The 17393-nt window shown below is 37.1% G+C and overlaps 1 protein-coding gene across 8 annotated transcripts in view; it reads right to left on the bottom strand.

The window, feature by feature from the left end:
• The window catches only part of Satb1 (SATB homeobox 1), a 96114-nt gene that overhangs the window by 3799 nt on the left and 74922 nt on the right, over window positions 1-17393 (bottom strand). For 6 of the 8 annotated variants that reach the window (XM_048801026.1, XM_048801029.1, XM_048801028.1 and 3 more), the window contains exons 10-11: window positions 1118-1321; window positions 443-538 (exon numbers count right to left, since the gene is read on the bottom strand). In XM_048801026.1, the coding sequence (XP_048656983.1) occupies window positions 443-538; window positions 1118-1321 (300 nt within the window). The remainder of the gene's footprint in view (window positions 1-442; window positions 539-1117; window positions 1322-17393) is intronic. The other 2 variants (XM_015494363.2, XM_015494365.2) reach the window with 1 other exon arrangement.

The following is a 17393-nucleotide window of genomic DNA, read 5'->3' as shown; positions in this document are numbered from 1 at the left end:
TTAACACACACACAATCTTCCCCCACAGTAGTACCAAGAAATGAGCAGGTGATTCAACAAAGAGAGTAGACTTTTAGGACTCTGGAAATCAATGGCATTTTTTCCTCAAAGGAGAAAACCAAAAAACATTCCTTAGATTTAACAGAAATCCGTCATACAGTTCAAGTTCAATTAGAATACTTTCTGAGAGCCCCAGTGAACTACCTGATCCCAGAACACTTCCATCTAAATTCCCAGGGCTGTTCCCTCAGCGGATGAATGGAGACAAGTCCCAAGACATGAGTAGGTAGAAAGCTGAATCTGCTGCACAGTGGGCTCTGGCCACAGCCATGCTCAGTGCATCCTCTGCACGTCTGAAGATCCTGAGCAAGGGAGCAGGTCTCTGTGCCACCCCCTCTCTGACTACCTTCCTTGCTGGCATAGGTAACTTGTGCCCGCTCACCTGAGGAGCAGCACCGAGCCATGGTGCAGGGGTCGGCAGGCCTGGTAAGAAAACGCCTCTAGACTCTCCTTTCCCAAGGGTGGTGGGAGAGGGGCTCTGAAGGAAAGACAAACAGATATGACTCACCCCCAACCTGGACTCTGTGTGGGTGCGGGGAGACTGCTACAAGGTGAAGGAAGGGACACGGAGTGCAAAGCAAGATTCCAATTAGATTTCCCTCCCCTCCTTGTTTTGGACAGAGTCCAACGTATAAAACTGTGATTCTACAAACTTCCTCTACAGAATAAATGTAATTCCTTTCCTCAGGGGCGGTATGGCATTAATTAAGAAATAGGTGTATTTTTAAATGATTTTTAAAACAACATACAAAAATTTCGAAGTTCTCACACACAAAACCCAGAACTAACAACGATACATTTGCCAAACAAGAAGTACAAAAAGGGGGTTCCTGCCACTCTGGCAGTGGGGAAGTGAGGGGTAGGGAATATAACACACATGTTGGAAAAAGTATGTTAATTTTCCTTTTATCCCCCTGAGCAAGATGGCACTGTATTGTTATCTCTTGCTAAAAAGCCTGTGTTTAGATTGGCGGGAAGAAGAGAGATGCTAATTTCCCTGCTAAGTTTAAAGCTTTATTTACTTAGTGCTCTACTGAATTGGCCAAGGTAAACGGACCTGAATCTGTTCTGCTGGAACGTGGATGATGTGGGGCGGCCTGTCGCCATGGTGATGCACCGCATTGCTCTCCTGCTCGTAAATGGCATCACGCTCTGGCTGAGGAAGACTGAGGAACCTTCGGATCATGGACAAGTTCTCCCACAGAGTCCTGTTTTCTGGAGAAGGATCTTCTTTCCAGCGTAACAGCTCACACAACCATCCCTTGGAGACAAAGGAAATGAGAGGTCAGTTCATGTTTATGGGGAGGGGGCTGGCATTTTCCATAAGGAGCCAAAAAAGAAAAGACTCTGTATAGTAACTTTCTCATATGCTCACAACACTCTAATCCGCTTTAAAAATATTTTAACCTTTTAAGAGAGGATAGCTGCGGCTGTCAGGGAGGCAGGCTGTGTTTCTAATGAGTGTTCAGATTTGCATCTTAAAAGAGAGACATATTTTTCAGACTCCAAGGGCAAAAGAGCATTTATCACAGACTTTGCAATATGTGAAATAGGAGGAAAGCAAAAATAAGTGTTTCTATGCTTGCTTAATCTTCTTGTCTGATGGGGGCCATCTGAAGACGCTGAAGGTATTTAAAAAGGGGTTGAACAGATCCTAGAAATAAAAAGATTTCCTAAGCTTATAAGAAAACTATGTATATGTGTGTATATGCATGTATGAGAGAGGAGAGACATATACAACTAGTTGTGAGACCAAGAATACCATCCAGTTTCGGCATAATGATTAGAATGGGCACTAAAGGACTTCTCCAAGAAAAGAACTTTCCAAAAAGAGACCTCAGAGTCCTGTTTTCTGCCTGTGGCAGTGTTAGCACATGATCTGCTCAGGCAAGAACTTTAATAGGCTTCCTGAATTAAATGAGAAAGAAATGTCCAATGAATACCAAAATCTGCACCTCTCTGATGTATCCTGAGGCCCCAGTTTTGACTCTAGGCTTATCTGTGAGGAATGCAATGGTCCAAGACAGTCACCATCTCAAACTTTCATCCTAACCAGGATGAACTCTAAGCACTGGGGTAAGGGGCAGTGGGATTCCCCAGCCAGGGCAGCCACAGCTCAGCAGCTGAGTTCTCTGCTAAGAGCTCTCCACTGCACTCTTCTCTGGAGAAATGTCCCTGAAGCCATCTCATCGGACGATGCTCGGAACACTGCTCCCCCTCCTCACTGGCCTTCTCACTCAGGAGTGGCCAGCAATATCCTGATCCAGTGGTACAAAGTCTCCATCCTTATTTCAAGTGGACAACTCACTCTATGCTTCAACTCTCTCTCTGGAGACAGTCATCCCCATTCTTTTACTCCATCCCCTATCAATCCAGGGCTGGACTTTATCTGGGGCCACAATCTTTTTTTTTTTTTTTTTTTTGGTGCTGGGGATGGAATCCAGGGCCTAAGCTGAGCAAGTTTGAGGTACATCCTCAGCCCCGGGGCCACATTCTTACGCGACCTCTTCCTCTGCCCTATTTTCCCTCATTCCTCAGGTCCTCCTCAAACCACCAGCATCTGATTCCCATCTTAGACTCTGCTTTAAGGGAACCTGACTTAGGACAAGAGTTTCTTGGAAATCTCAAGAAATTTAATTGGATGGGAATTCTTCTTCTGATTGTAACATATGGTGAAAAGAAGCCAGGCCTGTCCTCCCCAGAATGGCCTACTTGAGAGAATTTAAAAGAAAAGATGGTGACAGATACGTCGGCTTCTCAAGGCTCACTTACAGATCAGCCAAGAAGGACTGCCGCACACTCTCATGAGATAGACTACATTTTCTGAGAGTTTGGATTCTCTACTCAACAGGTCTTTTATTTGAACAAATATATATCGTGGGGATGGCCATGCAATTGTGCACTTATTCAGGTGAGGAGAAGAAGCAGCAAACTACAAATTCACCTCAAAGAATGTCAACTAAATTAAAAAATCCCTGTGACAACAGGATTGCTGAGCATATTTCCCTTCTGTCTACAGCAACTCCATGGCTATTCCCAGCATACTGCAAGATATTTCAGCGCAGACAGACATCATTACCCTTTGTACATGTATGATTGCACTAATGGCGCAACTCTGCATCGTGTACAGTCAGAGAAATGAAAAGTTGTGTTCCATTTGTGTACAATGAGTTGAAATGTATTCTGCTGTCATGTATAACTAATTAGAACAACAAAAAAATTAAAAAAGATATTTCAGCTCTATCTGTGTGAATATAATATTGACTACAAAACTGTGTTTGAGTATTTGAAGTATTTGAAACCCACCTGCATATGGTGCCCTGCAGATGTTTATTTAGTTCTTATAGGCAAATATTTGCTACCTGGATTAAGATATGAAAATATCATATATTTTCCTACATCTAAGCTGTTTTGTTGCATTATACTTCTAAATCTTGTTGCTGGGTAGGTTTAGATACATATCTTCCTGTGGGCTTGAATATTAACTATGGTTAAGATGACTTCCCTCCTCCCCTTTCTGTATCCTTCAGCTATCACCACTGACAGGTCAAGCTCTATGCCTGAACACAAATTATTTGATTTTATTTACCTTTCAATGAAGAGAAGTTAGAAGATTCATCAAGAACAGGGCAGAAAAAAATTTTTTTTAACTTAGCTAGTATCCTGCTACTGCAATAAATGTTAAACATTGAGCTTCTACAAATGTTTTTTTAAGAAATAAATGCTTGTAACTAAAAATTGCTAAAAGTTAAATTAAGAACGATTCATGTAGGAAAAGCTTCTTAGAGAGCTGCAAAACTCCAATGATTTTTCACATCCTTTAGAAACTTTTTAAAGTAATGCAGAGATCAGTTAGCACTTGGATATATGTGAAAAAACATGTGGATCACAGATGTTCTTTGGAAAAGAAAATCATTAGTTCTTTTAAAATGGCTAATAATGATAGCTAATTCCTAAACAATCACACTCATGCTGGTTTAACAAATATTTCAGAAAAAGAGCCCTGACTCATTCAACAAATATTTTGCTTATATTGTCACTTCTGTGTCTCTATACTTACGAGACAGATCCTTATTTTTATTAATTGCCCATGACTAACATAACATTTCCAGTAGTTTGCTATTAACCTCTGCCCTTAAATAATACTTCTAATTCCTTATCTAAAAATAATTTGATGAATTATAAGCTGAAGCATGTCTCCGCTAGCCTTTCAAGAGACACGATGATTTTAAGAGACTGAAATCAGATGCTTCTTAGAAAAATATTTAACAGTGCAGCTGGGAACTGTTAGTTCTACAAGGGTATTCCAAAAAACAAAAGGGGAGGGGGGATTGGCTTTTCTCAATGTGTGTATCTCTTAAGAAATAATGGAAAACAGACATTTTGACACATTAGTTCTTTGTTAGTATAGAAAGAAACTGATTTGTTCCCATATTACAAGCAAAAATAAGGTTAATTTATTCTACTACTTTTTTTTAACAAAAATACCTTGAAATAGTTTAACTACCTCAAATCCTATTGATTGTTATGCCATTAGTGACAACAGTAATTTGATCCATGTTTTTTTCAGAAAATGACTGAAAAAACCAAATGCTTTTTAATTCCCCAATACCTTTTTCCTAGGTCAGAACATTTGCAATATTTGACAAATAATTCCATAAAGTACGATGCTGGTCTTTAAATGAGAACTCTATAGATTTACTTAGGAGAAGAGAGATGACAAATGCAATGTGGTGCTTTGTTGCAAAATGTGAATATAATCCCATTTTAAAGATTGGTTCCCAGGACTTAATGTCCTCTAAGACCACAGGCAGGGAACTACTCTCAAAATTAAATTAGAGCACAACTGTTTTGAACAGTAGAAAAAGACTGGGGCCTCACAGCCTTAAAATAATGAGACCAATGAATCCATTCTAAGAAAACTAAAATGGTACAAGGAACAACCTAAACTTTAAATGTAGTAAATTTGCCAAGCAACATTACACTGCATATAAAGAGGGCAAAATATAAACAGTGGCCACATGTAAATAAATTAGTAAAACTTTCAGGATGTTACTACTTTTCAAACTGACAAAGTTTAATTTGACACCTTCTGTTCTAAACCCTTTGTTTCTATTCAAAATCACGCCTTGAGCTGTTGCTATCAATCACAGCGCTCCCCCTATTACTTAAAAAAAACTGGCAGGACCCTGAATAAGCTGAAAATGCCATGCAGATGAATTCTGAGATAATATGTTCAAACCTGTTATATACAACACAAATCCTGTAAAGTTATGTATTGTAAACCTACATTTATTGAGAACTAAAAGTCTTAAATCCATCTGCCACAAAGGAAATACTGTTATGTACTTTATAGTAACCAAGAACCATCTGCAAATGTCTTGCTACCGTAAGCAAGAAAATGGTGCAAAAGATGCTAAACCTAAGACTGAAATAAATAACATTTTTTTTTTTGACCGGTTTTGGTTAGGGATCTATTAAAGAAATCTAAGACTGAGGAGGGGGAAAAAAAAAAAAACAAGGAAAAGAAAAAATGCAGAATGACTGCCAAACCAGCACTGCAAAAAAGCAAAACAAACTCAATGACAACACAATGGCAATTTATTATGGTCCATGAAACACATGACTGTATGCTCATTTTAAAGGAAAAATTAGCAGTTCTAAACTCAATATTCTAATGATGTGCTTTACTGACAGAATCTTGTTGTACCACATTTAAATAAAAATCCTGGCACCTTCATCTCTCAGCTGCTAATTTCCAACCAAGCTCAATCTCTGATTTCCACCCCACTTTTTAGAACCGTTAATTCAAGTCAATTCGCTTCTAACATTTAGTGGGTAAGGGGTACACGATGATTTTAATTGAGCCAGGAAAGCAACATCCTTTCATGAATGAAATTTATTGTACCTATAAAGCCTCTCACACAGCGAAAACCTTTACAGGACCTGGTCTGTGATAAACCTGGAAGTTCATAACACAACTAGTTTTCCAGGGAAAAACAGACTTTGGTATTCTCTGAGGAAAAAAAAAAAGTCATTTAATGCAATATACATATATGTGTATATTATCATCATATACACATGCATTCTAAAACTAAGAGCTATAAAAAGAGAGAGAAAATGACAATTTTTGCTGCCACTAAGAAGGAAAAATACATTTAAAAAAAATAGAACGGTAATTTGAGCTCTAAAAAGCAAAACATTTTATCGTCTGTATTTATTCCCCCTCACCCTCATCTTTTATGTGTTATCTGCAGGAGTATTTTGTTCCAATCTCTGGGGCATACAGTATACTAATATATGATATTAAAAGAAATCAATCTAAATAGGAAAGTATTTGATACAAACACTTTAGTAGAAAGCATGAATTACATTTTTGCAAGTAGTAGGAACAAGGATTAAGTATATAATCCATTAAATAGTACTTCTAACAAAAAATTCAGCATTGTAGACTAAACTACACCACGCATTTTGAATGAGTACATTTTCAACAACAACTAACTATGAAGCTAGCAATTTATCATTCAGCAAATAATTTTCTACTTCTAAAAGAATCTGTAAGTGTTACTTATGCTAATGAAGACAGTTTTTAATCTGCCCACAAACATGCTAATAGAGGGCAATTTTTTTTTTTTTTTTACAAAGCTGTCGGCACTCAAGGGTAATTTCATATCAGTGTTCTATAAGCCAGGGTGGGAATAGGATGGGGAGGGATATGGATTTTAATTGTCAGAGCTACCAAATCCTTCACCTTTAGCATCTAGGTTTAACAATATCACAAAAAAATGCATAGGAACTAGTGAGGTTTTAAACCACCACTTAAATGGTGTAGAAGGGTTCCACTTTCACATCTTTTATGCTCTCTATATACACTGTGCCTCAAATGTAGTATTTAAACATATAATTGAGGTGAGGAGGAGGCTTAATGCAGAGACACCCAAGAACTGACAGAGGAACAACCCTACTTCTAGGTGTGAGGCCTGAACGCTTCGCACACCAACTTCCAATATCTTTTCACAAACAAACGTAACACTTTGAACAGTGAGAAACAGAACAGCAGTAAAACAATACTGAAAGCATTTTAAATTATTTACTAGGTTAAAAGGGTGAAATGATACTTTTAAATACATCAAATTTCATCATCTAGGCCATTTTTTGGTGGCAAAGTGGTATTGATCTTTCCAAATGCTTAAAATCAACTATTTTCCAGAAGGTCATTATTTGATTAAAGGCATTAAAATTGAGGGCATCAAGCGAAGCATTTTTTCTTCTTCCCCATTCAAATCATCATCTAATTTAATAAAAATGATCCCATCATGTCCTGTAATAAAAATGCTTGTCTTAAGATATTATTCTTTACCTAACATATTAACCTTTAAATGTTATGAAGTTCTTTAGGAGGAAAACCTTTGCTAAAGCAGATCATTCTATAACATAATGAGAGGCCCTCATCATTACATTAATAAAGATGTATGTTCTCCTCTGTGGAATTAGGAGGAGATGCATTCATCTTTCTCCCCAGTTTAATAACATCTACTTTGTGTAAAGCAAAGAAACTCTCAGGAGGCACTGGGAGTAACTTTTCCCGCTAAGTTAACATTGGTCTTATTAAAGAAAACATGAGAAATAAATTTGAACAGACACATACCAGCAAATGCTCTTTCCACTCTAAAAGTAGCACGTTACAGTCTCTTTATTCAAAAATGCATTTAAAAAGAAATATAGTTCAAAATGGCTATGTGTCTGTATGTATATCCCCCAAATTATTTAGTTTCCCCAAGTATGGTTTCTGATATTTGTATTTACCAAAAAGGGGAAAAATTATAAAAAACAAAATGTTTTAAATTGTTATTATTTTAAACAGAAGATGATTGTTTTTAAATTCACCCCATAACCTCTAATTTATTTAAGGGACTCATATCTTAACCAGAAATCTATGGGCTGCTAATATTGGGGAAATAACAGGACATAAAATGACTACACAGAAATTTCTCACTTGAGTCAGTTTTGCCACTTTGTCATTAAGAGGTTAAGCAACTCTAGCAGTTTCTGGAAGTTTATTATCAACATAAAAAAAATAATGTTTATACAACCTGGGGAAAAGTGTCCATTACAATTCAGTGGATTTAGAAGGGATATTCAGAGTCTCCAGTAAATGATCTTTATTTTTCAATTTCACTTAAAACTTCATCAGATAAAAAATGAAAATGGTTTGTTTTTATGTATACCTCTTTTCCACCTGCTGTAAGCCACCGACTTCAAGGCACACATCAATACGGTGGCGTTTGGGTTTTTTTTTTTTTTTTTTTTGCTACAAATTGTTTTGCTCATAACAAGATTATCAAATGACAACCTGGCTAGGGGAGATACAAATGGTTCTTATTTGTTGGGCAGGGGAATCTCACATTTTAAAGGAAATTTTTTTCAGAAGTGGGAGAGAAAAGGAATAAAAATGAAAGTATGAAATTCTAGACAATCTATTAAGCTAGCTAGCAAAAAAGATAAACCTCTTAATTTGACTGAAATAGAGAATTTCCAAAGAAGGTCTAATTTTTAAAATATTGGAAAATATGGATTTAAAAGTTTATATTTTACATTTAGTCCAAACTTGTATTCAGAACAGGTTTTTCAAAACTGAAAAAAAAAATCTGGCTTATAACTCTGATACTTGAAATATAGACTCTGAAAATGAATTTCTTAACTGTTTCTTCCCTTAACTAAAAAAAAATATTATTAACGTTACATAAATTTCAGTGTTCTGCTCTGGCTCCTAACATTTAAACATTCTATCTTCAAGTCTGAAGTTTTCAGTTTCTCCTTGATCTTTACAGATGGTATCATTTTTAAAAACAGAAAATACTCCCAAGGTTCATGCTACAACATTGTCATCAATTTTAGTTTTTGCTTCTATCATTAAGAACTGTCCACCTCTTTCCATTGTGCTCACCATTGACTGGTCTGAACTGGGGCATCTCTTCTTTGAAAAACCCTTTAAGGTACCAAACACCCTTTTTAACGACTTCGAATGCAAAACTGTTTTGATTTCTGAGCAGAAAAGCATTTAAGTAATCATTCCTTTTCCTCTCTTAACTTAGGAGGGTAAGTACATCACTAGAGCTTTGATGAACAGGGAGCCAGTGCCGTCATACAGAGTTGATGTGACTCCTCAAAAAGCAAACTCATCTCATGCTTAATTTAGTCTATGGAACTTCCTGATTGGTAAATCTGCAAGTTTCATTAAGCTTTCTTGAATTCCCTTAACTTGGAGATTGGATCCCAGGAAGAAAATCATTGCACTCGTCTTCTACTTTTAAAGTGCCAGTAGTTATTCTACTGCTCAGTGTGACCTTCAGTGGCTTCCCAACATAGAGAAAAAGCTCACTCTCCAGGGCTGCATTCAAGATCCTCCCAATCATACTCACATCCTCATTTGCTGGACTATTTATCAGTATTGTCCAACACTGCCCTGTATTCTGTTCTCCATGCCTCATATGGTTTTCTCTAATGGCAAAGCCACTCTTGCTTTTGCCACCCACCCTAATCTACTGCTCCTTCAAGTCATGCTCAAGCACCTCTGCGTGCCTATAAAGGCTTATATTGTGGTTTGTTCTTTAACTCTATGAACTTGATCAAATTACCTTTCTGAGGATTTGTGGAGATTAATAAATAGTATTAATATCGCAGAATAGTGTCTGGCAAAAAAAATATTCTGCCCAACACCCGATCCATGATAACCACTCAAAGTTCTGATGAAAGGACTGAAAAGCACTTGCCCTTAAATGGCTCACAGTCTATTTGGGAAGATCTGGCATTTGAAACTACCAGTCCCAAGCAGCATGTGACAAAAGCTCATTGATGGGCAGACTTCAAGTGAGATCAAAGTGGAGCAAAAGAGGGTAGTCAAGAAGCCTTCCTACATGAAGAGTGATACTGCTTGGCTTTGAAGAAGGGGCAATATTTAAGAGAAGTCAGGAGAATGATGGAAAGAAACAAATTAAAAAAAAAAAAAAAGAGCAGGATGGATTAGCCAAGTACTGGACAAAATCAAACCAGATGCTTGTAAAGTGACTATGCCTCCCTCCATTCTTTTGGTACAGCTAACTCTTCACCATAATTCCTTGAAGATACAACTTAGTTCCTATAACCTCTTATCTTCTATATATTGTCTTTCTAAAATCTATTTAAGAAGCCTGGGTTTTATTTTGAATATCTACTCCACCCCTTATTAGCCCCATAACGCTTGGCAGATTACTCAAATTCTCTAGACCTCTACTATCTCTTCTGTGAAATGGGGTCCCATTTAGCACCTCATTCATAGGGTAGTGAGACTGTTGATGGAAGGAGCGTGACAGTTGGTAACAGTTATGATAGATGTCAGCTATTATTGTTGTCGTTATCACACTTGCTTCTTTCCAATGGGATCTGAATATCTAAGAAGTTGCTGAAAATAATTCAGTTGCCACTTTCCAGTCTGATCCCACTATCTTCCTCCCAAATCAGGTTTACCTCCTAGTAGTTTAACTCAATTAATAGCTTTGTTGTCCATCTACTCACGTAGGCTAAAGGCTGGTTATTTGAAGTATGAATTGGTATAATCTTTCTGAAGTGCAATGTGAAAAGGCAGAATGAAGAAATATTATTTTAAAACATTTTTAATCCAATAATACCATTTTGAGAGTTTATCCTAAGGAAACAGTAATGAAAGATGTATACTAATATTTAACTATAAGTTTACATCTGAATTATCTGTGACATCAAAATGTGAATATAACCTAAATATACCTGAATAGAGAATTCATGTAAACAAATGTTAAGACATTATATACACACATATATACATACACATAGAAGTACGTGTGTGATGTGCGTGCATATAAAAAAAAATAAATCAGAATATTCCAAGCAGCTATGTCTAGGTGATTAGAATTATGGATACATTTATGGTCTTCCTTAGCTTACATTTTCTGTACTGTTTTTTTCTGTATTGTTTTTGCAATAAAATATATATTAGCAAATGGCTTTAATTAAAAATCTATATTTTTTGTTTATTTCCTCCGTAACCAATCATAATTTGCTATCAATTCTACCCCTTCGGAACATCTCTTGGATTTGTTTCTTCTTTTCCACTCCTACTGCCTGCTCTTTGAGTGAAAAACTCTTCTAAGGGACCTGAAAATACCCTGAGTACCCTGAGGCTCAAACTTCAATGGTGAGTGCAAAAATAAGGTGAAAGATTCACTCACGGAAGCAAAGTGAAGTAGCAGTAAACTGGGGGATAGGGCAGAGACAGACAAGTAGCACAATTTGGGCCACTGAGTGAGTAGCCAGAAACTGTGCACACCTCTGTAACTCCTGGGGGCTCATACATGGTAGCAAAGCTCCAAAGGATAAATTCATGATGATGTTGCTACATCAGCTGACTGGTCTAAGGAGACAGAGAAGCATCAACAAAGGCTCTGTCAAATGCAAATACATGTGATCATTTTAGAAAGGAGCTTATCAGGCTGGGGATGTAGCTCAGTGGTAGAGTGCTTGGGTTAAAAAAAGGAAGATGTTTAAGATAGTGAACTTCACTTTCCCCCATACCGTCAACTCAAATGAATACATGCTTTAAAGAAGTAAAATTCTTACTATCTTGCTTCCAATAGTCACTATTTACTAATTTACAATATGTATTTTCCTATTCATAATTATGATCATTTAAAAAATGTGGCAGAATATTTGTATATGCCATGTGCAAAAAAGAAAAACACAGAAATAAGAACTCATAAAATGAATCAATTTTAGGAGATGATTTACCTTGACAGGGAGGTTTGTTTGCTTACAAAAATAATTTACTACTAGGTTGTTTTAAAACAAATATTTCTGCACTGCATTTTTAACTGATTTATCTAGAACTTTTCAACACTGCAGATATCTTCTAAAATGAGCTATACTCCCCATTATGCATATTTAGGGGCTGGGAATTAAAATTTTAAATCTTCCCTGTATGATGTTCTAGGAGAGATAACAAAGAATTTTTAAAACCATGAGAAGGCAATCTGGGATTGTAAAAGTTATGGGAATCACAATCCTAAGAAGAACGATCAAGCAGGGTCATTATGAGCTCCCAACTTGCTTATGATTCTACTGATAAAGTTAAGACCCATTTTTGTGGCCAAAACCCAGATCATTTTATCCATTATGCAAACCTGCTCATCAGACGTTAGCTTCATTTGAAAGAGCCAAATCTTGTGATTCACAAGTAGGCATTAAAAACAGAAAGCATAAATACTGCTAGACATATCATGTGAGCCCTGGTGATAATGGTTGGGTTATAATTTTCCCAATAAAAGGAGACAAGGGAAGCGGAGGCTGTGCACAGGTCGAGTCTCAGTTGCCTCTCAGCCACTAATCTATTTCACACCTGGGAAGACATCCCAAGGGGGAAGAGGCAAGAGTGTTGGCGACTGACCCTTCTCTGTCCAGACTCCTCCCAACTCCCCCTCATGGTCCCTTATGGATTCCCTTACAAATATTCTGTTTTGCAGTAATTTTACCTTTTATTGTGAGCACTTGAAATATGCTTCTGAATTATTATATCCTTTCACAAATAAGAACTGAGTGCCATCTATGTGCCAGCTTCTACACAGGCTAAGAGGAGATGTGGAGACAGATATAACGGAGACCCATTTCTTCCAATACTTCTTGACCAGTGAGGTAAGAACTATCTAAGTTTCAGATTTCAATTGATATTAAAGGTATAGCTCCACTGGCAAACTAGTCTAGGGATAAAGGCATTATCTCACAAAATCCAGCACCATATGTGGGCATCTGAACACTGGACGTCTACTTTTGTTTTTAAATGTTACTGCAGTTAGGGTAAACTCTGCCTATGTGCTTTGGAGCGAAGGACACTTGAAAAGTAAGCACACCAAAAAGCAATAAACTAACTATTTAAAAAAAAAAAAGTTTACCAGGTAAATTCAAGAATTCTTCTGCTAATATGTTTAAAAAATATCATTATTTTCCCTCTGCACAATTTATCTAATTGTTGATCTCAACTGTTTTGTGCAACAGACCCTTCTAACAGTCTGGTGAAATTCATGGATGCCCAAAATAAAATCCATAAGATTACAAAGAAAATCAATTATACTGACATACAGAATTGGTTTTATATATAACTTGGATAGCAAGGCTGGGGGTGGACTGGAATAAACCAATCTACCCAAATTTGTGATACAGTAATAGATAGGCTTCTTTATTAACACACTAAATAACAAGATCAAGCAACAGGTCTAATAGCCATTGCAATTTTTAGTGATGAGCAAAAATGATATTTCAAGATCTTGCAATAAACCAATGTGATATGAAAATATCTCTGATTATTTTTTTTATTGGTGACAAAGTCATAGCTATTGCTGATACCGATTTGTTGTTTATGGTAATAATTGAATAAAATGCCAACTTTCAATAAGAAGTTACAGAAAGTAAAGACACATTTCTTTTTTTCATGCAAGTTCATGGTCCCTTTGGGGAAGTGAGACAGATTAAGAACCTCTGAATGGTATATACATACACACACACACACACACACCTTTTTTTTTTTTTCAGAACTTATGTAAAGCTCCTAGACTAGAAAGACTTGATATGAATGTACTGTGTAATGTATTTCTTTTTTCTTTTTTTTTTTGCCACAAAAGGACCATACCTCTTTGAGATATGTTAGAGGAAAACAATTAATCAGGAGTGGGGCAGTCACTAGACTATCCTGAGGAAGCCCACGTTTCCATGCCATGTGTTTCAGGAGTCCCCTGTGTATGTTGTAGGGCAGGGAATGATAAGAAGTTTCCTGCCCCACTCAATCCTTGGGTGAATCAAAGCTGTAGAGAACTTTGATCTGATTTATGTATTTGAGTTTTTGGATGAAATTTCATCCATACAACAATGGTTTTATAGCTTAAGGATGTTAACTGACAACTGACTAGCATATATATGTTTTATTTTCCTGATCTTACAATAAACTCAGAATGAGTTTACAACCCCATCAGCATTCTGAATTAGTTAACTTCATACCATCCAAGTAATTCTGAAGGTAAAAAAGATTAGCAAAGTATCCCTTGAGAATGTCTATTTGCCAGGAGAGGAACACTATGTTTTCACAAAGATAACACTAAGGTTTCTTAAGTGGGAGGGGATAAGGAAGCAGGGTGGACACAGGATAGAGGCAGGGTAAGGAATGTACAGTGGCACAGGCACTCAGGGGTGACGGAGGGCCAGTGTAGCTAGGGACAGTAGTAGACATACAAATGCTGGGGATCCTGGGGCTAGCAAATACTGGTCCTTGCTCTGAAAGGACAATGGCTAGGAATCTGTGTGTGCCTATCAGATTGGCGGACAGAACAGAGGCAGCTAGTTAAATGTACGGTGAAAGAAGAAAAAAAAAGTGACTAAGGTAGATGGTAAGTAGAGAGACAGGTGGAGAATAACTGAGCACATAATCATCTCATAACTTCACATCACAAACAGACCAATGCTAAATGTAGCCAGAAATACAAACACAAACTTCTGTTTAGAAATTAAGCTTGATGGATAAACTTTAGTCCTTATGATTATCCAAAGTCCAAGTTATTTAGTCTCCTTAATCAAAACATTAAAATAAAGTCATAACCCATTAGGCTATCACCTTTACCCCAATATCCAAACATAGTAGCAAAGATTAATTGCAAGCCAGGAACCAAAGGGTGATTTAGACAGTAACAGTTCACAGTTTAGACTGAACTGGATTTTCTAACAGCATTTTATCTATTGTGGATGTATATTTTATTTACAGCCTTCACTTCCTTGACCTTAATGAATTTATTTTTTCTTACCTAATCTGAATTTCATTTAAACCACTAAATACTCCATCACTAAGCCAGCCAAAGTAGCACCATGACAAGTAGCACTCCTGTAGGTAACATGAGTAAAACGGGTCCAGGTTTACAAAGGATGTTGGGTATGGACATTTACCAACAACTATCAAATGCTGTAGGTATCAATTTATGAACTTGCAAATATGGATTCATGATCTGTTCAATGGGCTGTCCCTCTCTTCTTCCTTTTCCTTTGCATTTATTCCTTATTTCTCTAACCTCCTGTGAATTCTCATGATTTAAACTGCCCTGTCTTTTCCTCTTTCACGTGCAGTGCTATCCTTCCCAGAAAAACATCTATCAATCAACAAAACAAAACCAACAAAAACAAGACAGGGGCAGTTATGGTCGACCTTCAGATAATGGTGGAAAAACAAACAAACAAAAATGACATATTTAAGGAGGAGACTCTTGAGTGACTTTCAAATCAGACTCTAAACTAGCAATCACCACCCTACTGCATAAGTCAAGTCCATTCCCCAACTGAATTCAGCTCATCCACGCTCTATACTGCCCCGACTCTGCTACGTCCCTGTATGCTAATTATTCCAATTAATCCCAAACAAGTTTCACATGAAGATGACATCAATCTTGAGCTCATCTCATACTATGTAATGTGAAGTCCACACACTAAATTCCAAAAATCAATTCTGCTCATTGTGTGCCACCCATAAATAACCCTTCGGTGACAGACCCCAAAATAGCACGCCCTGCCCCCAAACTAAGCTCTATCATTATTCCATCCCTTACCTTCTCTGGGACTCGTTCCCAGACTGAAACACCTGTTGGCAGTGTTTTCAATCAAAATAGAATCTTCTTTCTTGCTTGTACACCTGCCTCAGTCACAAACTCACAGAACCTAGGACTGCATGGTGTATTAGACATCATGTGACCTAACCTATTTTACTTTCCTGAAGAGGAAGTTTGAAGTCTAGGAGGTTAAGCAACTTGCCTGGAACTGCCCAGCATACTGGTCCAGGAATTGGGACCACCACTCTGCTTTCCTCTAAAAGATGAGGTTCATGTACAAGTTGTTACACAAATTATCCGAGTTTGCAAATTAGCTACCATTACCCTATTTCTATCTCATGTAGATAATCAGAAGCCATGCCCTCTAATTCCTTTCAGCTAAGAATATAGATGCTGTGAGCTACACTATAAATGATATTAATGACTTTAACAAGGATGACCAAAAATGAAGATAGTGGGTCCAAAAGAAGACAGCAAAGAGTACTAAAAGGAGCTGTTTTCTTCCCTGTACCTTTTCATGAGGAATGGAGAAGAGAATCTGCAGAATGACTGAGGACAGTAGTCTGGCTTGGGGCCAGCAGTTTGTAAACCACATTTGTATGGAATCTGCATCTGCGACTTGTTAATGCACACATGGAAACCACTCCCTTATTAGACAGGAATCTAGCAGGGTCCATAAAGAAAATTAAACTATTTTCTTTGAAAAATAAGAGTTTTTGTAGTCTAAGAAAACTTAATGGAAAGATATGCTCTTCCCTTGTACTTAGAATATCAAATACTGTCAAACTGCATATATATCACGGTGTCCCTAAACAGCAACTGCTTTTGCTCTTTGTTCCTGTTGCTCTTTGTATTAACAGGTATGCTAGGCACAGAGAAATGCTAATACACAAAACCTACAGTCGGCAAATATGAAAAACTAGGAGATGATTTTTCATATTGTCAGTGAAATTTTTCATTTGCCAAGAGCTCAAGGTTCCTTTCAATGGTGACCCCTACCAGTGATTATGAAACGTGTTCAACTGCCTTATCCCTCACATATCTTAAAGTAGCTGTGCAACACCTTCAGTGTTATTAAATAAGAGTACTGGTATTAAAGTCATAAAGTTTATTTACTTCTACTTTTCTGATTGCTTGAACTCATCCCTAACAACTATGTTATAGATACAGAACCCTTTCTGAGCATCCCAGAATGCAAGGGATTGTAGCAGGGATGGGTTTTTATTTCACGATTAGCAACGGGTGCCTTCACTTTTGTGTGAAGAAGGACTTGGAGGTAATTTGTGTACTCAAGAGGCCAAGTGTTGGGATAGATGGGTGAGGTGGAAATTGGATTAAATCTTCCACAATAATGAACACTAAAAACTGTCAGAATTTAAAAAGAAAGAAAAAGAGTTAACTAAGAGTGAATTATGTGAACTTATCAGCAGCTTAGATGGAAAAAAAGGTTCAGAGTAAAAGGCCAATTACTTTATTGTCCCTTGAAAGTGATATTCGGGCCAAAAGAAAGTATGACTAGGCAAATCATGTCAGATTTCCAAGTTGGAAGGTAATATGGAGCAAACAGAAAACACATGGAAAATAGCTAGGTTAAGAGGGAAGCAAGCTCCAGTGAAAAATTAGGAAACAAAGATTAAAGGGGCAAAAAAAAAAAAAAAAAGGATTTAAGAAAATTACTAAGCCGGGGGG

Source organism: Marmota marmota, unplaced genomic scaffold, assembly GCF_001458135.2.
Source record: "Marmota marmota marmota unplaced genomic scaffold, marMar, whole genome shotgun sequence".
Taxonomy (NCBI): Eukaryota; Metazoa; Chordata; class Mammalia; order Rodentia; family Sciuridae; genus Marmota; species Marmota marmota.
Note: the sequence above shows the minus strand (reverse complement) of the source record. Positions and strands in the feature narration are given on the sequence as shown.